Below are 24910 nucleotides of genomic sequence, written 5' to 3' on the forward strand. Positions count from 1 at the left end.
GCTCCGTGTGTCTGTGGCCTAGACACAGCTGAAGCCTGATTACAGCATCTGGGCACCAAACAGCCTCAATAGCCTGGAAAGGTGCTAACCGCTAGGCTAACTAGCAACAAGATGCCTTCCCTCGCCACAGATGACTACCACAGCCTCCTGCAGAAGATTGCAGTACTGGAGACAAAAATTCATCGCTTAGAAGTAAACGTGGCGGTAAATGGACTGTGTGGAAATGAAACAACCTTGCCTTTGATTCAAAACAATGGCGATGAGCAAGCTAGTACACAGCTAAGGAGCACAGATAACATGACCAAGAAAGTAGACTCTGTGCATTATTATAAATCCTCAAGTGATAATCCCCCTTTGGACTTTCTTGGTGCAAAACCAAGACATAAATCATGTCTCCTGGAAGGGGGAGGACGTATCACGGGCAGAGCACAGCGAGCTGAAATCTCTGAAACCGACTGGCCTTCACTTCCTACGAGACAGAGAAGCTCTTCTACCCCTGTATACGAGAGGAAACAGGACTGGACAACCGTGAATAGGAAGGTTAACAACAAACCTCCAAAACAACTGAATGTGAAACTGCACAACAGATTTGCTCCACTATCAAAGGACCCTGGATCTATATCGGACAACCATCCATCTAAAAGCAGCAAAGTAAGGTCTGAAAATCTGTTGAAAAGTGAAAGGCCACAGGGAAAGCTAAAGGCTAGGCCTGAAACTCTGATTGTGGGTGACTCTGCCGTAAAGGATGTACAAAGGATGTGCGGTAAGAACACTAAAGTCCTCTGCTTTCCTAACGATATGGTCAACAACCTGAAGGAGAGAATTCTTCAAATTGCAGATGAATATCCAACTGTGACAAACATTGTTCTGCATACAGGGTCAAACGATGTGTCCAAACAACAGTCGGAGGTTCTGAAACGGGACTTTACTGGATTACTAAATACTGTAAACTCTCTGAATGCAGCTGTATTCATCAGTGGACCTGTACCGCCAGTCAGAGGAGGAGACGAGAGATTCAGCAGGTTGTTTACACTGAATAAATGGCTTATATCAGCATGTACTGACCACTCGGTGCATTTTATCAACAACTTCAATATTTTTTGGGAACGCAGGCATCTGTTTAAAGCAAATGGATTTAATTTTAACAGTTTGGCCATAACGAACACCCTGTTCGAACATAAGTGTCCATAAGTGCACGTGGCACCAGGATGCTCTAGGCCGTAGGTCGATGATCGATTTTGTAATCGTATCACCAGACCTGCGACCATATGTTCTGGACACTCGGGTAAAGAGAGGGGCTGAGCTGTCAACTGATCACCACCTGGTGGTGAGTTGGATCAGGTGGCGGGGGAGGACACTGGACAGACCTGGTGCACCTAAACGCGTAGTGAGGGTGTGCTGGGAACGTCTAGCAGAAGCCCCAGTCCGCGAGATCTTCAACGCACACCTCCGGCAGAGCTTCGTCAGCATTCCGAGGGAGACTGGGGACATCGAGTCCGAATGGACCATGTTCAGCGTCTCCATTGCCGAAGCTGCTGCATTGAGCTGCGGCCGCAGGGTGGTTGGTGCCTGCCGTGGTGGTAATCCCCGAACCAAATGGTGGACACCAGAGGTGAAGGGAGCCACCAGGCTGAAGAAGGAGTCCTATCAGGCTTGGTTAGCCTGTGGGACTCCGGAGGCAGCCGACAGGTTTCGACAGGCCAAGCGGAATGCGGCTCGGGCAGTGGCTGAAGCAAAAACTCGGGTGTGGGAGGAGTTCGGAGAGGCCATGGAAAAAGACTTTTGGACTGCCTCGAAGAGATTCTGGCAAACCGTCAGGCGTCTCAGGAGGGGAAAGCGGTGCTCTACCTGCACTGTGTATAGTGCTGGCGGAGCGCTGTTGACGTCGACTGAGAAAATTGTCAGGCGGTGGAAGGAATACTTCGAGGACCTCCTTAATCCCACTGACACGTCTTCCGAGGAGGAAGCAGAGTCTGGGGATGAGGGGAATGACCCGCCAATTTCCGGGGGCGAGGTCACTGAGGCAGTTAAACAACTCCTTGGTGGCAGAGCCCCTGGTGTTGATGAGGTCCGCCCCGAGTTCCTGAAGGCTCTGGACGTTGTAGGGCTGTCCTGGTTGACACGCCTTTGCAATGTTGCGTGGAGATCAGGGGCAGTACCTGTGGACTGGCAGACCGGGGTGGTGGTCCCCATCTTTAAGAAGGGGGACCGGAGGGTGTGTTCCAACTACAGGGGGATCACACTCCTCAGCCTCCCTGGGAAAGTCTATGCCAGGGTGCTGGAAAGGAGAGTTCGTCCGCTAGTCGAACCTCGGATACAGGAGGAACAATGCGGTTTTCGTCCTGGTCGCGGAACACTGGACCAGCTCTTTATCCTCTCGAGGATACTTGAGGGTGCATGGGAGTTTGCCCAACCAGTCTACATGTGTTTTGTGGACTTGGAGAAGGCATTTGACCGTGTCCCTCGGGGTGTCCTGTGGGAGGTGCTGCGGGAGTATGGGGTGTCTGGCCCATTGCTACGGGCCATTCGATCCCTATACAACCGTTGCAAGAGCTTGGTTCGCATTGCCGGCAACAAGTCGGACTCGTTCCCGGTGGGTGATGGGCTCCGCCAGGGCTGCCCTTTGTCTCCGGTTCTGTTCATAATTTTTATGGACAGGATTTCTAGGCGCAGCCAAGGGGCGGAGGGCTTTCGCTTTGGTGGCCTCAGAATCTCATCTCTGTCCCACCGGGAGGAGGCCCCGGGGCAGACCCAGGACACGCTGGAGAGATTATATCTCTCGGCTGGTCTGGGAACGCCTTGGTATTCCCCCGGATAAGCTGGAGGAGGTGGCTGGGGAGAGGGAGGTCTGGGCCTCTTTGCTTAGGCTGCTGCCCCCGCGACCCGGCCTCGGATAAAGCGGATGAAAATGGATGGATGGAATGGATGGATTTAATTTTAACAAGTCAGGGGTGAAACTGTTCACCTCCAACTTGTTTTATTCCATACGTCATCCATCTCTGCTTGGTGCCAAGGCTGAGATAAATGAGGAGTTATCTCATAAAGAGGAACAAACAGTACTCCAAGAACAGACAAAGCCCAGCAGAAACCTTGAGGAGGAGCTCCATTTGCCCCCACCTGGGAAGAGCCTCAGAAAGGAGAGACATCTGAGGCAAGAAGAGGGGTCCCTATTTTCCTCCAACTCTCTCAACAACACCAACGACCAGGACCAGGGACCACGATCTTCCCCAGTCCCCCAAACCCCTGACAGGCCATCACCCTCCTCCCCCTCCCTTTCTCCCTCCTCCCCACACCTGAAATTCACTGAGGAGATGATGGAGCGGGTCAATGCTGGGCTCAGATCTACCCCCCGGCCCAATCCCTTTTTGTCCCCCATAAACCCGCCACCAGAGCGGCCAAATGTTCGCCATCGAGCCCCACCCTCAACAGAGCAATCAAAGTCACATTGCCCAGCCTCTCCCCCCTTAGTTCCTCCTTACCACCTTCATGCTCTGTCTCCGCAGTCTGATGTGTGATGTGTGAAGGGTCCGGGCTGCGAGGATTACGGCAGTGGTGACTTTTCCCAGGAGAAGCTGGGACCCTGTTTACTAGAAGGTTTTAAAATCTCTGTACTTTTAGGTGACAGAAGGAGACATGTGGCCTGGTCAAAACACAGAGAGCTGCACTCTAAAAGATCTTTAAACATAGTAAACATACCTTGTGTGCCACAGACTGCTCCCAAACATGAGGGGACAAGTAATGCCTCTAAAACACTTAAGTTGGCTTTATTAAACGTTAGATCTTTAGCTGGGAAAACATTTTTAATTAATGATTTAATCACTGAGCACAGCCTTGATTTTATGTTTTTAACTGAAACTTGGTTGGACCAAAGTAACAGTGGAGCTGTTCTCATCGAGACGACCCCTCCTAACTACAGTTTTATCAGTGAGGCCAGGCTCAGCAGGAGAGGAGGAGGGGTTGCTGTCTTATTTAATGAATCATTTCAATGTAAGCAGCTATCTCCTGGAAGTTTTCAGTCTTTTGAATATGTAGCTTTACAGCTGAAGGCCCCATCCAAAGTTGTGTTTCTTAATGTTTACAGGCCTCCCAAATACTGCACAGACTTTTTTAATGACCTCAGTGAACTGCTGTCTGTGATCTGTGTTGATTTTGACTGGGTAATTATTGTTGGGGATTTTAACATCCATGTGGACAACCCTCAGGACAAAGGGACTAAAGACCTGAGTAACACTCTAGGCAACTTTGGGCTGACTCAGCATGTAACAGAGGCCACACATAATAGAGGACACACTCTTGACCTACTGATCTCCAAGGGCCTGAGCATTTCAAAGGTTACTGTGTCTGATGTGGGCGTGTCTGATCATTACTGTGTTTTCTTTTAAAGTAAAATCTCAGCCCACATAAATATGTCAACAGCAGTGATCACAAAACGGTGTATAACTGAACACAGTAGTGCAATTTTTAACCAGGTCTTCCCATTAACACCTGACCTGTCCAGAGGGTCAGTCAATGAGCTCGTCAATAGCTTCAATGCTAACATGTTAAATGTAATGGACACTATTGCTCCCATTAAGGTGAAGGTTATCTCTGGAAGGAAAAAGTCTCCATGGAGAAACTCCACACTGGTGAAAAATGAAAAAAGAGAGTGTAGGAAAGCTGAGTGCAGATGGAGAAAAACAAACCTCCAGGTTCACTATGACATCTATAAAGAGAAACTTCACAATTATAATTTACAACTGAGGAGTGCAAGGAGGTCCTACTTCTCTGACATCATCACTAAAAACAGCCATAATGCTCGGGTCTTATTTTCTACAGTTGATAGGCTAACAAGCCCTCCTGTGTCAGTGGCAGCTGAACTTCATTCGACCATGGTCTGCAATGACTTTGCCAAATTCTTCACAGAAAAAATCCAAAAAATTAGACAAGCAATTGGTACATCAACAGCAGATCCAGAATATGTACTGTGTCCACCGAAAAACTGTTTAAACACCATGAAACAGTTTCACCCTATTAACAGCAAAGACCTGGAGGACATCTTAGGTCAACTGAACTCCTCCTCCTGCTGTTTAGATGTCCTGCCAACAAGTTTTTTCAAAAAGGTCTCAAAGACTTTAGAGTCAGACCTGTTACACATCGTCAACTTTTCTTTATTATCAGGTGTGTTTCCAGAATCACTAAAAACTGCTGTAATAAAACCTATACTGAAAAAGGACAATCTTGACAAGACACAAATGAACAACTACAGGCCGATCTCAAATCTCCCATTTTTAAGTAAGATCATTGAAAAAGCAGTTTCTCAACAGCTCAGTTACTTCTTAAAACAGAATAACTGCTACGATGCCTTCCAGTCAGGTTTTAGACAGAACCACAGCACTGAAACCGCTCTGACCAAAGTGTTTAATGACATATGTCTGAATACAGACAGTGGAAAAATGTCAGTCTTAGTTTTACTGGATCTCAGTGCAGCATTTGATACAGTTGACCACAACATATTACTCAAACGACTGGAGAACTGGACAGGTCTTTCAGGAACTGTACTAAACTGGTTCAAGACATACTTAGAAAACAGGAAATACTTTGTATCAATAGGTAACTTCACATCTGAGCAGACAAGTATCACATGTGGAGTTCCCCAAGGTTCCATCTTGGGACCCCCTCTGTTTAACATTTACATGCTCCCACTGGCACAGATTATAGAGAACAACAAAATAAACTATCATAGCTATGCAGATGACACACAAATATATATCACAATGTCACCAGGAGACCAAGGCCCTGTACAGGCTCTTGGTAAATGCATTGAGGAAATTAATGACTGGTTGTGCCACAATTTTCTCCAGCTAAACAAAAACAAAACTGAGGTAATAGTCTTTGGCGCCAAAGAAAAACGATTACAGGTCACCAGAGAACTTCAATCTATACATCTAAAAACCACAAACCAGGCGAGAAATTTGGGTGTAGTGATGGATGCAGACCTAAACTTAGAAAAACACATTAAGACAATAACAAAGTCAGCTTACTATCACCTCAAGAATATTTCAAGGATAAAAGATCTGATGTCTCAACAGGACCTGGAAAAACTAGTCCATGCATTCATCTTTAGTAGGCTTGATTACTGTAACAGCATCTTTACAGGTCTACCTAAAAAATCAGTCAGACAACTACAGCTCATTCAGAACTCTGCAGCTCGAGTCCTCACTAAGACCAAAAAAGTGGACCACATCAGTCCAGCTCTGAGGTCTTTACACTGGCTGCCTGTCCGTCAGAGGATAGACTTTAAAGTTCTGATACTGGTCTATAAAGCTCTGAATTGTTTAGGACCAAAATACATCAGTGACCTCCTGACCCAGTATGAACCTTCCAGATCTCTCAGGTCATCTGGATCCGGTCTTTTATCAGTTCCCAGAGTCAGAACCAGACACGGAGAGCTGCATTCAGCTTTTATGCTCCTTATATCTGGAACAAACTCCCAGAAAGCCTCAGATCAGCTGAAACACTCAGTTTATTTAAATCCAGGTTGAAGACTCACCTGTTCTCAGCTGCATTTGAATAAAGCACCAAATCCACACTTTTAAGCTTAAATTTCAAAACTTACATTTAACTACTGATTTTATCTACTGTTCTGATTTTATCTGTTTTGATTTTATATACTGTTTTGTTTGTTTGTTTGTTTGTTTGTTTGTTTGTTTGTTTGTTTGTTTGTTTGTTTGCTTGTTTTAATCAATTTTAAATCATGCTTTTTATTTGTTTTTGTTTCTAATGTCTCTGTAAAGCACTTTGAATCACCTTGTTGTTGAATTGTGCTATACAAATAAATTTGCCTTGCCTTGCCTTGCCTCTGTGTAGATATCCCTCTTCTGGACCAAATCACGGGACCAGCCCGGGTGTGGCAGCGTGTGTGGAGTTTTGGAGCGAGTGCGGCTGAAGCGGAGTGCGTGTGTGCGGAGGAGCTGTGGCGGTGACTGTGTGGAAGAGGAAGCGTGTGTGTGGATTTCCCCACTCCTTCTCTCCCGGGAGCCCTGGACCCCCTCCCAACTCACTGTACATATATATAGCACTGAGGTGACCCCTGTTGTCAATAAATCTCCTTTTGTTCTTTGACAAAGAACTGTCTGCGCGTGAGTCCATTCAGTAGCCATGACAAAAGCACTTTTTCATTTACAAATTACAACCTTTAATAGAAACCTATTGGTCAGCATCTTATTAGCCTGCTGTTAGCTTCATTCCACAGAAAACTGAGAGAAACTAACAGAGTTGATAAAGAATAAAGAGAAATGTGTTGATTTAAAGCCTTTGAAGTGCTTCAGATGATCTCTGTCCACTTCTGTCCACTCATTCATTCATGTAAGCTTTCTAATGCAGCTTTGATCTTCACAGTCTGCTTCATGAAACTCATTCTAACCCTGAATGTCAGAGTGTTCCTCCTTCTCTTTCCCATCATTCATGCTGGCAGTGGAGGAGATTTGGATTTTGGAATGTGTTTTGGATGATGTGTGTATGTTTGTGTTGGACTGCTGTCTGTAAAGCAAATGCACATTTTGCTTTGGATTTCAGTGTCAGACAGACTTTAAGGTGGAATGAAGAGTTTGAGAGTTTCACAGTGAATTATCCAGTGGAGGATTTTTCTTCTTCTTTGAAGGTTTGAAATGTGAACATTGTTCTGCTGCAGTCAATGGACTAAACCAGAGAAGAAGAAAACAGACTTTACCATGAAGATCCTCAGTGTGGATCAGTATAATATCAGCCTGATGTCTGCAGTTTAGTGTCAGCACAACTTTCACATCATATTCATCTCAGCACAACTAAAACATGCTGACTGACCTCAGAGTTTCAAGTCCACATTCTGGACTCTCCAGGAAACCACACAGATGCTTCACTCCTGAATCCTGCAGCTTGTTGTTGGAGCTCAGGTCCAGCTCTCTCAGATGGGAGGGGTTGGACTTCAGTGCTGCTGCCAGATAATCACAGCTGATCTCTGACAAACCACAGCCCCACAATCTGTATGAAGAATGAAAGATGTAAGTTTATTAGACAAAGTGTGAGCTTGAAATCATTCAGTGTTTCATCATCTGTTCAGAGCTGAAGAAGGTTCAGAATGTAGAAGTTTAGAAAATGGAAACTCCAAACAGCTGAAGCCAACAGGAAGCAGCTTCAAACAAACACAACAAGAGAAAAAACTCTGAATGTTTCACATTAAAGTCGTACATTTATCATAAAAACAGGACAAAGACTTGAAAAAGTCGTGTTTTTCCTTCCAGGAACCACAAGGCTTCACTTTTAAAGGTGAAGTGTGAAAGAAATTGTCACGGCTGGCGGGGTGAGCCATGTGGTGTTGGAGGAAAAGGAGGACCCAAAATGCAGCAGTGACTGATGATTCGAGTGATGTTTATTTACAAAGTGGCAGTGACAGAAACAGGCAACGAAGCGTGAGAGATTACTAACGGAAACCTAAACTGGGAGAAACTAAAGAGCAAACCTGAAATCTTAACGAAACGGAGAGCAGAGCAGAGAGACGCAGACTAAGGAACAGGAACACCATAGAACGCAGACGAGCCGACAACGAATACAGACCGACACCCACTAAATATACACACACAAGGTAATGGACTTCTTTATTGAAAAGTACTTTAAATGTTTAGTCATGTGAGTGCAGCAGAGGAAATGCTGCTGTCATCCAACACTTGAGACTTGAACGCACCACAGCCCAGTCACACTCTTGCTAGTTGGACAGAATAAAGTGTTTGTTTGTTTAGGGTTTGTGGATCCCTGAAGGCGAGAATGTGAAGATCCCAGTAGCCATCAAAGTTCTCAGAGAGGCCACGTCACCAAAAGCCAACCAAGAAGTCCTGGATGTAAGACTCCTCTGTGTGCTTCTTCTATTTCCTGCTCTACAAACACATTGTTAGTGACTGTTAACTATTTTGTGTCTTGAATTTTAAGTCGCTCCACCAAATATCTTCTTACATTTAAGTGGTTTAAAAACATTAGATCTTAATCTTGAGCTGATTAAAGGGCTGAAGCTTAACTGAAGTTAAAAATGCTCCACAGCTGCATCTGTAGCTCAGACTTTCCCATGTAGGCAGCGACTGTGGATGTTTCTCAGTAACACTGCTGTCTGTGTAGGAAGCGTATGTGATGGCGAGTGTGGATCACCCTCATGTGTGCCGCCTGCTGGGAATCTGCCTGACATCATCAGTCCAGCTGGTTACTCAGCTGATGCCGTACGGCGGCTTGCTGGACTATGTCCGGCACCACAGGGATAGCATTGGGGCGCAGTGGCTGCTCAACTGGTGTGTCCAGATTGCTAAGGTGAGTAAATGAGGTCAGCAAGACCTCCTCTAAGGAGAAACTCTCCTGCCTGAGGCGCCAGCTCAGTGTGCAGCTCTCTTTAAGCCTGCTGAGGCTCATTAATGCAAACACAAGAAACCGTGTGCTAATCTGTTTAGTCCGTTTTAAGTATGATTTGGATTTTTAAGTGCTGGGAAAATCACAAGGTACAAGGTCAGAGGCTCACAGTGAAACCTGATGAGAGCAGTCTCCATTCATAAAGTGTGCTGATGGGATCGTGGGTGCTGAATATGGAGCTGATGGCAGGAGAAAAATGGGAAAACCTCAGAGATAGTTCATGGATGCAGTGAAGGAGGAAGTGCAGAAAGCTGGTGTGACCGATGAGGATGCTGGGAGAGGGGGAGATGGGGGCAGATGAGCTGCTCTGGCGCCCCCTAAAGGCAGCAGCCTGAAGAAGTTAAACAAAAACAAACAATTTACACAGATGAGTTACAGTCATTTACACATTTTTGTATGAGGCTGTAAACATGTTTATCTCTGCTGTAACTTTTGAAATTTTTACACGTGGATCTGTGGACACCGAACGATTGTTGGAGTCAGCATCACCTGCAGTTTCTGGAGATACTGGTGCTGCAGCCCAGCCAGTTATCACACAGCTGGTTTTACTCATACTGAAAACTTGTGTGCATGCATGACGTTTGTGTGCAGGGCATGAACTACCTGGAGGAGCGTCACCTGGTGCATCGTGACCTGGCTGCAAGGAACGTCCTTTTGAAGAGTCCTAACCACGTCAAGATCACCGACTTCGGCCTTGCCAAGCTTCTGACGGCAGATGAGAAGGAATATCACGCTGATGGAGGAAAGGTGTGTTTTCATGTGGCTGGCACTCGGAGACGAGCTGATTTCTATCAGGACAAAACCACAAAAGACTAAATCAGACAGGATGTTGGGCTTCTCTGTTAAAATGTTCCTCACCTGTCTGTGTATGTTTGTCTTCCTCTGTTTAACGCAGGTTCCCATTAAGTGGATGGCATTAGAGTCGATCCTCCAGTGGACTTACACCCATCAGAGTGATGTTTGGAGTTACGGTGGGTCAATCTGTGGCTCTCTAGCCTGCACAGGGCCCACTGGTTACTTGTTTCACTAGACCTGAAAAAGTTATTTTCTTACTGTGACATAAAAAGACAGCTGTTCTATCACAGCTGGGATAGGCTCCACCCACGACACTGAATTTGATAAGTGGAAGTAGATTGGATATAAAAAAGTATCATGAGGTAGCCCTCCATAAAGAATCATCTGCTTTATTGTCTATTTTACTTCAAATGGAAACATTAACATTGAAACCATTAACATGCTGTTGTCTTGTGTATGACCTGACACAAGAGGTCGACCATAAACTCCTAAAATGCTCTCTGATGTCATAGATCCAGTGAGCATTAGAGTGATCTTCTCATAGATTTCAGTCTGACAGGACTGCCCCCTCTTGGGTATTTGAAAGAAAAACGGTTCAGGTTCAAGATGCTTACTTACTGATCCACCGTTCGGACCCCAGAACGTATTTCTGTCTTTTATATACATGCAAATAAAAATGATCATTATCATTAAAATTCTCATCAGGAACAAACCCTCCTTGAACTCATGTTGTTTACTTCATCGTGTCTGTTGTTGTGTAACGGAGGTTTTACTGAGAGCTGAGTCTGCTCTAACAGTCGATGGTCTGCAGGTGTGATGGTGTGGGAGATCATGACGTTCGGCTCCAAGCCATACGACGGCATCCCAGCCAGCGAGATCGCCACGGTGCTGGGGAGAGGCGAGCGGCTGCCTCAGCCCCCCATCTGCACCATCGATGTCTACATGATCATGGTCAAATGTAAGATGAGACGCAGGTGGTGCTGGTAGAAAAATTGCGCCTTGATGGGAACATGAAGGTGTCAAACTTTTAAATAGTTATGTCTCCATCATGTCTCCAAATCGGGCGTCTGTTTGTCTTACAATGGCTCCAGGCTACGGTCTAAATTTCATGAAGTCAGACAAACAAATTCTACATCAAGTACTAAAAGTTCTTTGGTATGACGAACACGAATATAAAGTCTGGAGCAGCTCAGCTGTACAGAAGACTGAAAATCATCCCCTTTGCTTCTGCAGGCTGGATGATCGACCCGTCCAGTCGGCCCAGGTTCAAAGAGTTGATGGTGGAGTTCTCTAAGATGGCCAGCGACCCGTCCAGATACCTGGTCATACAGGTAAACCAGGGATTTCATGTCATTTACTTGTATAATGACACTTATAAAAAGATTTTCTTCACTGAGGGTTGGTAATATGGAGATCCTTTACCGTCTGACTGTCCAGATATTTTCTACATGTAATAATATTAATATTGTCTTATTTCTCAGACATTTGTTCATTCAAAAGCTGTGCTGAACGTGAACTCTTGACTCACCACACACATCAGGGGGACTGTTGTTAAACAAGCTAATGGTCTGATCGGTCGAATATTTGTGACATTTGTGAGAAATCATTTACACTCATAGGACTCAGTGTTTCTGTATGAAGGTAAATCACTTGGTCAGCAATCAGTTCTATTATTAACAATCCATAAATATTTACATTTTAACCTTAACAATAATCTACTTTTATAGTAATCAAAAAATAAACCAAAACCTTCTTACTGAAAATGAAAGAAGGAAGCTGACACTTAACCTATTTAACCTAATTAATAAGTTAACTGATTAGAAAAAGATAAAGCATTTCTACTTCTAATGATCACATTTAACTCAGTTTTTCCTGTTTTGAAAATGAAGATGTTAGAAAAATAAAACAATTTTGTTTTCATATGGAAAACCGTCCGTCGTCTTTTCTTTTTGTTTCCTCTTGATTGCGCTGGCATATGATGAATTAAAGTATGATACAATTAATTTTTTAAATGTAAAGAACCAAACTAGTATTCTGATCACAGTACGGGGTGCACGTGGAGAATATGTCCCGATCTGGATCATTCAGACACAAAACAGGAATAAATTTAATCCAGGAGAAAAAGTATTTTAGAAATATCTACAGCTGAGATTTTTTCTTTTATGAAACCACATGAACATAGTTGAATTATTAGACCCGACAAACATCATATGGTAAATGGCCTGTATTTATATAGCGCTTTACTAGTCCCTAAGGACCCCAAAGCACTTTACATATCCAGTCATCCACCCATTCACACACTGGTGATGGCAGCTACATTGTAGCCACAGCCACCCTGGGGTGCACTGACAGAGGCTGTCAGACACTGGCGCCACCGAGCCCTCTGACCACCACCAGTAGGCAACGGGTGAAGTGTCCTGCCCAAGGACACAACCATCGAGACTGTCCAAGCCGGGGCTCGAACCGGCAACCTTCCAATTACAAGGCGAACTCCCAACTCTTGAGCCACGATCGCCATATCATCAGTTCATCTCTTTACTTCCTGTTTATTAGAGAATTAAGCAGTTTGGGATCAACGTGTGTTCTAACTCATACTCACACGGTGAATATAGATGAGTAAACTGTTAAAATGAAATAATATTAGTATTTATTAACTGCACAGAACTAACAGGGAATGTAAAGTTTCGGTGTGTAGAAAGAAGGGGTTCAAAAGAAACACGAGAAAATGATTTCAAACGAACTTCCAATAAATGCAAAGCTGTTTCTCTTTGGTTTCAATCCAGAAGATGATCATTATAATAAAAATGAACGAGCAATAATGATTGTCTTTAAAGAAAAAAACTGTTACATAGCATAAACTCAACTACATTAATTATTTTTGTCAGGGGGACCTGCCAAGTCCGTCAGACAGCAGGTTTTACTCTCGTCTGCTGAGCACCGACGACACCGAGGACGTTATTGACCCGGACGAATACCTGCTACCCTACAGAGGCATGGGTAACCATAAGGACCGGCCCATGGTATGGACACACACACACACACACACCTATTGTAGTCTAATCTAGTCTAAAGACACATTGTTACATGTCTATATGTTTTATCAAACATTTTAGTAAATGTTACATGAAAAAACATCGTACTTAAGAAAGTGTTCGGCGCCCCCTGGTGACCCAAGTAAATGTAAACAGTCTACTTCCACTCGCCATAAGTGGCCAGAAGTACAGCTATTTATTTCCTCTGTGTTTCATTCTAATGAACGTGCTTTGATGAAACAGAGGTGTTTCATTGATTCTCTTCGTTCGTGTCAGAATGGTCATCCGGCCGGAGAGAACAGCCTCGCCCTGCGGTACATCACCGATCCCACTGACAGCGCACTGGAAAAGGACTTCATCGACCACGGTATCCATCATCAAACATAACTCAGACCAGTGACAAATAATTAGGAGATGTAAATCAATTAATAGCTGGACAGCAAACTGTCTTCATGACAGAAAATTAATTTATTTATACCTAAACAGCATTTTCCTGCTCTGTCTTCCAGAGTACATGAACCAGAGTGTGAGTGAGACCAGCCAGAGCAGCCGGCTCTCCAAGGTTTTAAACCCTAATTATGAGGACCTGAGCCTGGGCTGGGGCCCACTTCCCCACCTGCTGGAGGATCTGAACACCTCCCAAGTGCCCTATGGACCTGAATACCTGAACGCGTCCTGCAAACTGCGCCCTCTGGTGACCAGTCACAGCCTTGATAATCCAGACTACCAGGCTGACTTCCTGCCTCAGATCATTACAGATGCAACTTTAGCCGAGAACCATCTGTTCCTCCCAGCAGCAGAGAACCTCGAGTACCTGGGTGTGGGCGGTGCTCTACATGCTCCCGTCCGCTAGGGGGCAGCAGCTCTCGGGCTGTCAGACTGAAGCTGTGCTCTACTTTCATTCAAGCTGCCCACAGGAATTAATTGTTTTACAGTCAGTTCTTCAGGAAACACTGACTGGAGCAGAGGCAGCACTTCATCCAGACCGACAGCCTCAGATTCACAATTGATCTTTACAAGTTTGTTTGACTGGTAGGACCAAAGGACTTGGTTTAAGCTCTGCAGCTCCTGAACGAGTTTCTTTAACAGTCTCAGTCTGACTAAAACCTTCTGTTTGACTTGAAATACTCTGAATGAACTTTTATTGTATAAAGTGTATAAAGTTATGAATTCTTTGCTTTACTTGACAAGAATGAGCCAAATCATGATTTCCTGTTAACCACTACTGCTCGTGTCTGTGTATCACTGTTGATAGTGTAAATTTATGGAAGTTGAGAGGCTGTCTGCAGATACTGAACCTTTGTCAGCTTTTCCTTTTCAAGAGAATAAATAGTTTCATATTTATGGAAACGATGATGATCAGGACTTTAATGTGTTAGAGGAACATGGATGATGAAGATGTGCCCAACAACGAACAATAAAGAGCATCTGACCAGAGTGGGAGCAGTTTGGAGTGAGTCTCGAGCGTCCAAAGAGAACAACTTTTCAATCTATCAAATTTAGATCCAACTTTTACAGCTCACAGTGCTGAACTGGTTGTTTTTAGTTTGAATATTCCAAAAATCAACCCAAGTTTTATCGACAATGCTGAGTTATTGTCATTGTTGTGGTGCATCGGTTACTGAGGGCCCCTCATAGATGATGGCTTGACATTCGAGTCCCTGTTTGGCTGGAGCCTCTCTGTGACATAGATGTAAACTGGCTGTAGTGGTGGAAAGCATAAAGTACTACATGAATGTGGCTTGTAGCGTAGAAGGCTTCGAGTTAAAAATGGTAAATGGCCTGTATTTATATAGCGCTTTACTAGTCCCTAAGGACCCCAAAGCGCTTTACATATCCAGTCATCCACACACACATTCACACACTGGTGATGGCAGCTACATTGTAGCCACAGCCACCCTGGGGCGCACTGACAGAGGCGAGGCTGCCGGACACTGGCGCCACCGGGCCCTCTGACCACCACCAGTAGGCAACGGGTGAAGTGTCTTGCCCAAGGACACAACGACCGAGACTGTCTGAGCCGGGGCTCTAACCGGCAACCTTCCGATTACAAGGCGAACTCACAACTCTAGAGCCACGAAAAAGACAACAACTGCTTTTTAAGGCGGTAGTGTTTAGAATTAATCAGCTAATTTCTCTGTGCTTGAACTCATTTGGAGACAAATCATGTAAATTATGACCTTTGACAGCCTTCAGCCTCCATAGAGAACCACACTGAATGTCTGTATATGTGATGTGAATCGGTTTGGCTTTAACTGTGGTTAGATGGGAACTCAGGTGTGAATTCAGTTTTCTTTAGCTGACCTGCTAACAGGTTACATTCTCTGTTTTCTTGTTTGACACTGAATGACGTTAAATATCTGCAGGATATTTATCTAAGGTTTATTTAGAGCAAAATTCCACAAATGTCAGCACCAATCTTTTAGAGTTCGTAGGTGGAAAACGTGGGAATGCTCAGTGTGGTCTCAGAATAAGGTGTTGCCTCAGGTGGAAGGTGTTTTGTAGTGTAAGGTTGAGAGCTTAATACAAAGAGATGATATAAATATATTCCTGCCCTCACCTATGGGCATAAACTGTGGGTATCACAATAATAAGGGAGTCGAGCTCAGCCTAATGTGGGTGTTAGTTTCCCCAACATCTGCCAGAGTCTCCTGAAGTCCAAGTGACTTATGGATCTGAGCGGATATCCTCATGCCTGCCAGCTCTGTGACCGTGCACACATGTTGTGTTGTCTCCATCTCTAAGTGTCAGAGTATGTTCACCACTTAAGAGATAAAATAACAACCTGAGCAGCTACTACTCCATATTGGAAGGATCCAGACGTGCTTGTGTCATCTGACTGTTTCTACCCAGGAAGCAGTGGGGAGTCTCGTGGCTGGATTAGGAATACATCATTATTCCTGTGGAAGAGCTGGAAGTGGTGGAAATGGAGAGGAAGGTCTGAGGATGTCTGCTGAGACTGCTGCCCCAACATCTGGATGCTGACAAGCAGTGGAAAGTGGATGGATGGAGGAATGTAACCATGATGAATATGATGGATGGACAGGAAAGACTCTGAGAAAACTTCAAACTAAAAGATCATAAGAAGAGAACAGAAACCAAACCATTCCTGTACATGTTGCTTCTATGTGATTAACCTCACTGCTATTTCAGCCAATATTGAGTGAGTGGTGTTCTTTGCCTCTCGCAGATCAGGGTTCACTGAGTAAACATTGCTGGGTTTTCATAAAAAAATGTCAACTAAAACTTTATTTAATACATCGGAAAGACCTACATGTAAAATATGAGCTTTTCATGACATTGATTTTTCAAAGTTTAATTTCAGTTTTTGATCATTTATGGAGTGTGATGACAGCTGCCATGTTGTGTCTCCACTCTAACAGTCACTCGATTATCAGTTATATTATTTTCACTTCAGAGACACTGGCACATATCCCTGCATGAACCATGTAAATGATCCGGCTGATGAATGGGGACCTTGTCTCTGTCGTGTTCTGTGCTGGTTTGTTGTGGATTTTGTGACCCCCTCTGAGTCCAGAGCAGGCGTTTCCTCCATCATCCAGGGATGGAGTCATGATTCCCGCCCCTCATCATCCTCATTAAACACAGGTAGTTAAGGACCAGCTCGAGCATCCAGTCTAAACCCGATAGTCTGCTCCTGCCAATGCTTTTGTCTCCCTGTTCCCAGCACCTCCCCTACCTGAGGAGGGAGTTACTCACCTTTACAGCTTACCTGCTTCCTCAGAGCTGGTCCTCTTCCTTCTGGAACACACTTCCTTTGTATCCTGGTCTTCAGGGATCCTCTCCCTGCGAGTAAAAAGAAACAGTGGCAGAAGGATTCTCTCCTGCAATGATCAAACCTTATTTGAGTAGCTTTTTTGTGAGAAATAAGCGCCTTGTGACTGTGAACGCTGTGTCTGTCATTTTACCTTGTCCTGAGTGGCCCGCACCTCTTCAATGGCTTCCTGAGTGAAGACATCCCAGCTTCCACAGGGTGAGAGGCGGGTACATCCTGGACAGATCGTCACTCTGATGCAGGGCTAACCATTCACAGCTATGGGCAAGAACCACCAGTGAACCTAACCCCACCAACTGCATGTGTTTGGAAAATAATTATTTTGTGTTATCACTCATCCTGAAAGAAAGCTTAAAGTTGAATCTCTAACCATCCCCTGAATCCATCCTGGCAGCTCATTCCACATGAGCGGCGTCTGAAAGCGCTAAAACGTCTAATAACTACAAGTAAGTTGGCAGTGTGAGAAAGAAGAGCTCTAATGGGTGATATGGTTCTGTAAGTTTGACACCTAGGGTCTCAAAATAATGAGACACTGAAGAACATCTGGACACTCGCTCAAAGTAGGCCCATGATAATGATCAGCAAAATGAAATTAGCTAATACTAAAATATTCAACACTGCTACAATCTAACTGTAAAAACAATGGATATTTACAATAAAGGATGTTTGAGCAAAAAAAAACGAGTGAAACTTGATCTGTGCTGTCATATGTATTCATCAAAGAATCTCCATCCATCCATCCATCCATCCATCCATCCATCTTCATCCGCTTTATCCGAGGCCGGGTCGCGGGGGCAGCAGCCTAAGCAGAGAGGCCCAGACCTCCCTCTCCCCAGCCACCTCCTCCAGCTTATCCGGGGGAACACCAAGGCGTTCCCAGGCCAGCCGAGAGATATAATCTCTCCAGCGTGTCCTGGGTCTGCCCCGGGGCCTCCTCCCGGTGGGACTTGCCCGGAACACCTCACCCAGGAGGCGCCCAGGAGGCATCCTTGTCAGATGCCCGAACCACCTCAGCTGGCTCCTTTCGATGTGGAGCAGCAGCGGCTCTACTCTGAGCCCCTCCTACTTCTCACCCTATCTCTAAGGGAGAGGCCAGCCACCCTTCAGAGGAAGTTTATTTACGCTGCTTCCTTCTCCCATCACTCGCGAACAAGACCCCGAGATACTTGAACTCCTCCACTTGGGGCAGGAACTCATCCCCGACCCGGAGTGGGCACTCCACCCTTTTACGGCTGAGAACCATGGCCTCAGATTTGGAGGTGCTGATCCTCATTCCCGCTGCTTCACACTCCGCTGCGAACCGTTCCAGTGTGAGCTGGAGGCCCTCACCCGATGAAGCCAACAGAACCACATCATCCGCAAAAAGCAAAGAATCTCAAGTGCCGTTATTATTATTATGTGTGGGGTCACTGTTCTCTCTGAAGTCGTTCCATCTCGCATTAAACTTCACTGAAGTCCAGCTTCAAAATCCTCCGAGGAACTTTTGACGGGAATCAAAGAAAGAAACTGTAACCTGCTCAAAGTTCAGTCTTTTTTCTTTAAAGAGCAAAACTCAAGTAAAAAGAACATAAAGTGTTAGACTTTATTCAGTGCTCACATACATACACACACACACGTGATTGTGGGGTTTGTATAAAATATTTGTATACTAAATATAGATATTTGCAGGCACGGAGCCCTAGGCAAAGTGTGATCCACTCGTCTGTGGAAGAGACAGGGAACATACAAACACTATGATCGTTACAGTGTGATGATGATGACTGATGAAATATTATGTTCAAAGTCAAATTTGTTTCATAGAGATTAAAAAGCTTAGCAAAAAACCTGCTGAATGGAATCCAACCGAACAGCTTGGAAACTACACAGAATACAAGCAGCAACATCAATCAATCAATCAATCAATCAGTCTTTATTTATAAAGCACTTTTCATACAGAAAATGTAGCACAAAGTGCTTTACATAGTTAAAAGCAGCCCACCCCACCCCGCCCTCCAACTCACTCCCCACACTCTCATTAACATAAATGATGTGAATACACACATACCCCCCTCCCCCCCCCACCACACACACACACACACACACACACACACACACACACACACACACACACACACACACTTAAAGAGTAAAAATTGGGCTGGGTACGCATGTGCCAAGTGCGGAAACACTATAACAGGGAGCCGTCTGCACCGGGAGCCGGTCACAGACCGCAGCCTCCGGGCTGGGCACAGTTGTGTACAGCACCAGAGAGGCCCACCATGTGTTTCAGTCTGTTTAAAAGAATAGCGTGGTCTACTGTATCAAAGGCTGCACTTAGATCCAGTAGCACCAGGACTGAGAGCTTTTGGGAGTCCCAGTTACATCTAAGATCATTTAAAACCTTTAGAAGAGCCGTCTCTGTGCTGTGGTTCACCCTAAATCCAGACTGGAATATCTCCAGGATCTGTCTATCATTCAGAAAATCAGTAATTTGAGTAAAAACAAGTTTTTCTAAGATTTTACTTAAAAATGGTGAGTTGGATAGAGGTCTGTAGTTATTAAAATCATTACAATCCAAATTGCAATAATAAAAGACAACACATGAACCAAAACACTAGGTTACAGAACTGGACAATCATTAGAATACCCATAAAATAAAATGATCACATTATCGTTATTATAGACCCCAAATCACATTAACTACTTCTCACAATATATGAAAATAATACAAGAAATAACAACAGGAAACCAAAGGTTCACAAACAAAACCTGAAAAACTCTAGAACAGTGAGACAGAAATGAACCAAGACCTCAGTGAGACCACGAAAGTGCAGTGATAACAGTCACCTTCCCCCAACAGTACAGTGAGATTGGAGGGTTTGTGAATTTAACAGCTCTCTTCAGCCTGACTCTTCATCTCTGTTAGCGTCATTAAACACAGACTAAAAGCTGCTCTAATCACCTTCGTCTCTACTCCACCTCTTAGACACCTGGCCCAGTCCAGAGTGTTTCTATACACATGCTGCAGCTGATTCAGCCTCTCTGCACCATCAGGACACTGCCCATCCTCATTCTGCACATGCTCCACCTTATTTATCATTTCCACCTGCAGAGAGAAGAGAAAGAGCAGAGGGGACAACAAGTGGCAGTTATGCAGTTTAAGTTAATTTCATGGTTTTGACTTACAATTTAAAATAATTTATGTTTAATAAATCCATTGTTGTTTTTAAACACGCATTTAAAGGTTCTACATAATGTGTCCAGGATGGAACCAATGTTCAATCTGTTGTTAAGGTTTGACAATATTTTACATGCCACACTCGGTAGAGGGCAGCATCTTCCCTTTCTCAGTCTGTGGATAGACATTTGGGGATGTGTGCAGCAAGGTTTGGGTAAAGAGGGTGTTTTTATTAACCTCTTCAAGTTAATGCGGCCAATGGAGCATGTAATTAGTATTTTATGTGCTGGTATGAAAATAAGATCTTTATTTGTGACAGACCTGTCGAGTTTATGTTATTTATGTGTAATACAGTCGTCATTTTGTAAAGGTCAAATGAACTGATTGTGGATGTTTTGTGTTGGTGAATAATATGTTTTAATGTTTACTCGCTATGACAATGCCTTAATGTGAAAATTGATTATTTTATGTTGCTTTGTACAGTTTTCATGGCATCTAATAAATGCCAGTAGGAGTCAAGAACACCTTGTGTCTGTCATTCTACTTGGAGGGAGTTGCATCCAGTATAAAGAGCAGCAGGGACTTTAGTCCCATTCAGGGCAACAAGGTGGCTCAGGTTTGCACTATGAATTAAGTTCAACATACCCAGGATATTTTTCCATTATCTGTCTTTACTTAACCTGACTTCTTTTGGAGTATTAGCTTAAAAATCTACCCCAGATTCCAGCCTTCATCATTCAAGTCCAGCCTATTTGAAGCTGGAAAAACTCTGGCTGAAATGTTAACTATGTAAATCAACATTTAACTCAGTATCATGTCTTTATCATCAAGTCAATAATTACATCATCATGTAATTATTATTCTATTAGATTAATATCACAGTTTTCAGTCGCAGCCTCTGTGATATGTAACAGGACACAACACTATGATTTTTACTAATGCTCATTAGATAAAGACAAAGACTTAAGATGGTCATCTGTTTCTGAAATATCATTGGACTAATAAACATGACCGAATGTACTGAAAGAAAGACACATGTATAAATGTGATTCGTGGATGTCGGGGCTTCTGGTCTGTAAATCACGTCTGACACTGTGGTCAGCAGCACAAGAGCACCACAGGGAACTGTGCTGTCCCCTCTTCTCTTCACCCTGTACACCTCTGACTTCTGCTACAACTCTGAATTATGCCACATTCAGAAGTTTGCAGACGACACAGCCATCATGGGGTGTATCTGGGATGATCAGGAAGAGGAGTACAGAAGTCTGGTGAGGAACTTTGTCGCATGGAGTCACACAAACCACCTTCAACTCAACACCTCAAAGACAAAGGAACTTGTTGTGGACTTCGGGAGGTCCAGAGAAGGTCCACTGCCGGTTCAGATAGAGGGGGAGGAGGTGGAGGTGGTCAACAAGTACAAGTACCTCGGGCTGTGGGTGGACAACAAACTGGACTGGTCATGCAACACAGAGCACCTGTATAAAAAAGCCCAAAGCCGACTGTACTTCCTCAGGAGGCTGAGGTCTTTTAACATCTGCAGGAAGCTCCTGAGGATGTTTTACCAGTCAGTGGTTGCTGGAGTACTTTTCTATGCTGTGGTTTGCTGGGGGAGCAGCACAGCAAAGAAGGACTCATCCAGGCTGGAGAAACTGATCAGGAAGGCTAGCTCTGTGGTCGGCATGAAGCTGGACACTCTGGTGACAGTGGCAGAGAAAAGGACACTAAAGAAACTGCTGGACATTATGAACAATGCTGGGCATCCTCTGCACACGGCCGTAAACAACCAGAAGAGTCTGTTCAGTGACAGGTTGCTTCTCCCCAAGACAAGAACTAACAGACTTAAAAACTCCTTTGTCCCACACGCCATCAGACTGTTTAACTCCTCTCTGGAGGGGAGAGGGAGGGGAAACAGGAGGACAAAGGAGGGGGGGACAACTAAGCTGTAGTGCCTCTTCACCTCACTGTGCAATACCTTTTGTGCAATACTTTTGTTAATAGTCAACGGTGCAATAGACTCCATACTTGAAATGTGCAATTCACTTGTATTTTTATTTTTATTCCTATTTATTCTATTTATCCCTTTCATATATTTTATTTATATTTGTCTCTGTATTTATATGTGTGTGTGTGTGTGTGTGTGTGTGTGTGTGTGTATAATATTCTGTAACTCTGTAACTTCTGTCGGTGCTGTGCTTTTTGGAAACCGAATTTCCCAGAGGAACCCACCCGAGGGATTAATAAAGTTTTACCTTATCTTATCTTAAATATCACATGGATAATAAATTTAATGACAGTTCTCTGATTTCAGGGCTGTGACAAAAATGAAACTGACCAGGTGTTTAGTTTTGAAATGAGAAAACAAAGTGTGAGATCAGATTTAATCCTCCCACAGTTTGATGAGTGAGGACCAACGTCTCTATAAATCTGTAATGTCAGTTGGATTTCAAATGTATTTCGTGTAGACATGAACACAATAAAAACAGTCATTGTTCTCTTTGTGTTCTTGTCTCATAGGTTTCACTGAGAAAAGAGGTACTGAGAAAGCTGTAAATTTACAGGAAACAGTGGAGTTTTTCTTTAATTCTTCACTGTGTTAATTATAGTACTGCTGAAAGTACCATGGACTCACTCCAACAATTTATTCACCTCAGAGTTTCCAGTCTACAGTGTGGGCTCTCCACCAGATCAGACAGCTTCTTCACATCTGAATCCTGAAGGTTGTTTCTTCTCATGTACAGCTGTCTTAGATAGGAGGATTTCAATGCTGATACCAGATAATCACAGGCAATCTTTGACAAACCACAGTTTTCCAAACTGAAGAAGAAAAAAAACATTAGTTCATTAGTAAGTTTCAGCTTGAAGTCATTCAGTGTTTCATCATCTGTTGAAAGATGAAGAAGGTTAAAAATCTAGAACTATATAATCTTCACACACACATATTCATCTCAGCACAACTAAAACATGCTGACTGACCTCAGAGTTTCAAGTCCACATCCTGGACTCTCCAGGAAACCACGCAGATGGTTCACTCCTGAATCCTGCACATCAGTGTTGTTACTCAGGTCCAGATGTTTCAGATGGGACAGGCTGGACTTTAAGGCTGAGACTAGAGAAGCACAGCTGACCTCTGACAACCAGCAGTACTCCAATCTAATTTCAATCAATCAATCAATCAATCAATCAGTCTTTATTTATAAAGCACTTTTCATACAGAAAAAAAAATGTAGCACAAAGTGCTTTACATAGTTAAAAGCAGCCCACCCCACCCTCGAACTCACTCCCCACACTCTCATTAACATAAATGATGTGAATACACACATACCACCCCCACCACACACACACACACACACACACACACACACACACACTTAAAGAGTAAAAATTGGGCTGGGTACGCATGTGCCAAGTGAGGAAACACTATAACAGGGAGCCGTCTGCACCGGGAGCCGGTCACAGACCGCAGCCTCCGGGCTGGGCACACAGCAGGAGGGAGGCAAAGAAGCCCCCCAGCCAGGCTGAGAGGACCCCCAGAGACCCAGCAGCCACGGTGCAGAGAGCGCCCTCCGAGGAAACACTGGAGATATGACACAATAGGATATATACAGGGTAAAATGATAAAATAAATAAGGACGGGATACAATATAAATATAAATAGAGTAAGAAGATTAAAAAATGAATAAGAATAAAATCAATAAATATTAGGTAAAGCCTAAATTAATAATAGAATAACAGGATAGAGTAAATAAGCATAAAATAAATAAACGCTAAGTAAAAGCTAAATTAAAAAGGTGGTTTTGAGCCTGTTCTTAAAAACATGTACGTTCTCTGCGGCCCTGAGGTCCTCCGGCAGGCTGTTCCACAGACGAGGTCCATACCACTGAAAAGCTGCCTCTCCGTGAGTATGTGTCCTGACTTTAGGGACAATCAAAAGGCCAGTACCAGAGGACCTCAGGGTCCGCGAGGGTTCATATGGTAAAAGCAGATCTGAGAGATAAGAAGGCCCAAGACCATTAAGACATTTAAAAACCAATAAAAGAACTTTAAAATCAATCCTGAAACACACGGGGGGCCAGTGCAGCGATTCTAAAACCGGTGTAATGTGGGCCCGCCCTCTGGTCTTCGTCAGCACACGAGCTGCCGAGTTTTGCAAAAGTTGTAAAGTTGAAATATTCTTTTTAGGAAGACCAGAGAGCAGGGCATTACAGTAATCAATGCGACTGGTAATAAAAGCATGCATCAGCATCTCTGTGTTGGCCTGAGAGAGAATAGGGCGGACTCTGGCTATATTTTTTAGATGATAAAATCCAAATTTGGTTACATGTTTAATATGTGGGATAAAACCAAGCTCAGAGTCAAAAATAACACCCAGGTTTTTCACTTGTAGCGAAGGACATAGTGAAAATGCCTCTAATTTAGACAAGAGTTTCTCTCTCTGAGCCTCAGGACCGACGATTAAAACTTCAGTTTTGTCCTGGTTAAGCTGTAAAAAGTTTTCTGCCATCCAAGATCTTTTATCTAAAATACAGTTAAAAAGGGCATCCATTGGTCTGGTGTCATCAGCAGACACGGAGATGTACAGCTGAGTGTCATCAGTGTAACTGTGAAAGTTCACTCCATGCCTCCTGATGACACCGCCGAGAGGGAGCATATACAAATTAAAAAGTACAGGGCCTAAAACCGACCCTTGAGACACACCACATGTCATTTTATGGATCTTAGAGGAGC

The 24910-nt window shown here is 44.0% G+C and overlaps 3 protein-coding genes across 4 annotated transcripts in view; 2 read left to right on the forward strand and 1 right to left on the reverse strand.

The window, feature by feature from the left end:
* LOC146675517 (ribonuclease inhibitor-like) overlaps positions 1–24802 on the reverse strand; it is a 159106-nt gene extending 134304 nt beyond the window's left edge. The window contains exons 1-3 of the mRNA XM_085401167.1: positions 24798–24802; positions 23159–23335; positions 7822–7998 (exon numbers count right to left, since the gene is read on the reverse strand). Coding sequence (XP_085257293.1) covers positions 7822–7998; positions 23159–23335; positions 24798–24802 — 359 coding nt within the window. The remainder of the gene's footprint in view (positions 1–7821; positions 7999–23158; positions 23336–24797) is intronic.
* Positions 1–24910, forward strand: part of LOC146675501 (protein NLRC3-like) — a 507908-nt gene that overhangs the window by 360460 nt on the left and 122538 nt on the right. The window lies entirely within an intron of this gene.
* LOC146675530 (melanoma receptor tyrosine-protein kinase-like) lies at positions 8010–14085 on the forward strand. Its single transcript, XM_085385704.1, has 10 exons — positions 8010–8018; positions 8754–8852; positions 9124–9309; positions 9997–10152; positions 10301–10376; positions 11012–11158; positions 11434–11531; positions 13086–13220; positions 13509–13599; positions 13742–14085. The coding sequence occupies exons 1-10, from the start codon at positions 8010–8012 to the stop codon at positions 14083–14085; spliced, it is 1341 nt and encodes a 446-aa protein (XP_085241830.1).

This window comes from Rhamphochromis longiceps, linkage group LG3, assembly GCF_057381845.1.
Source record: "Rhamphochromis longiceps isolate RC_006_pf linkage group LG3, R_longiceps_female_GT1.1, whole genome shotgun sequence".
Classification (NCBI taxonomy): Eukaryota; Metazoa; Chordata; class Actinopteri; order Cichliformes; family Cichlidae; genus Rhamphochromis; species Rhamphochromis longiceps.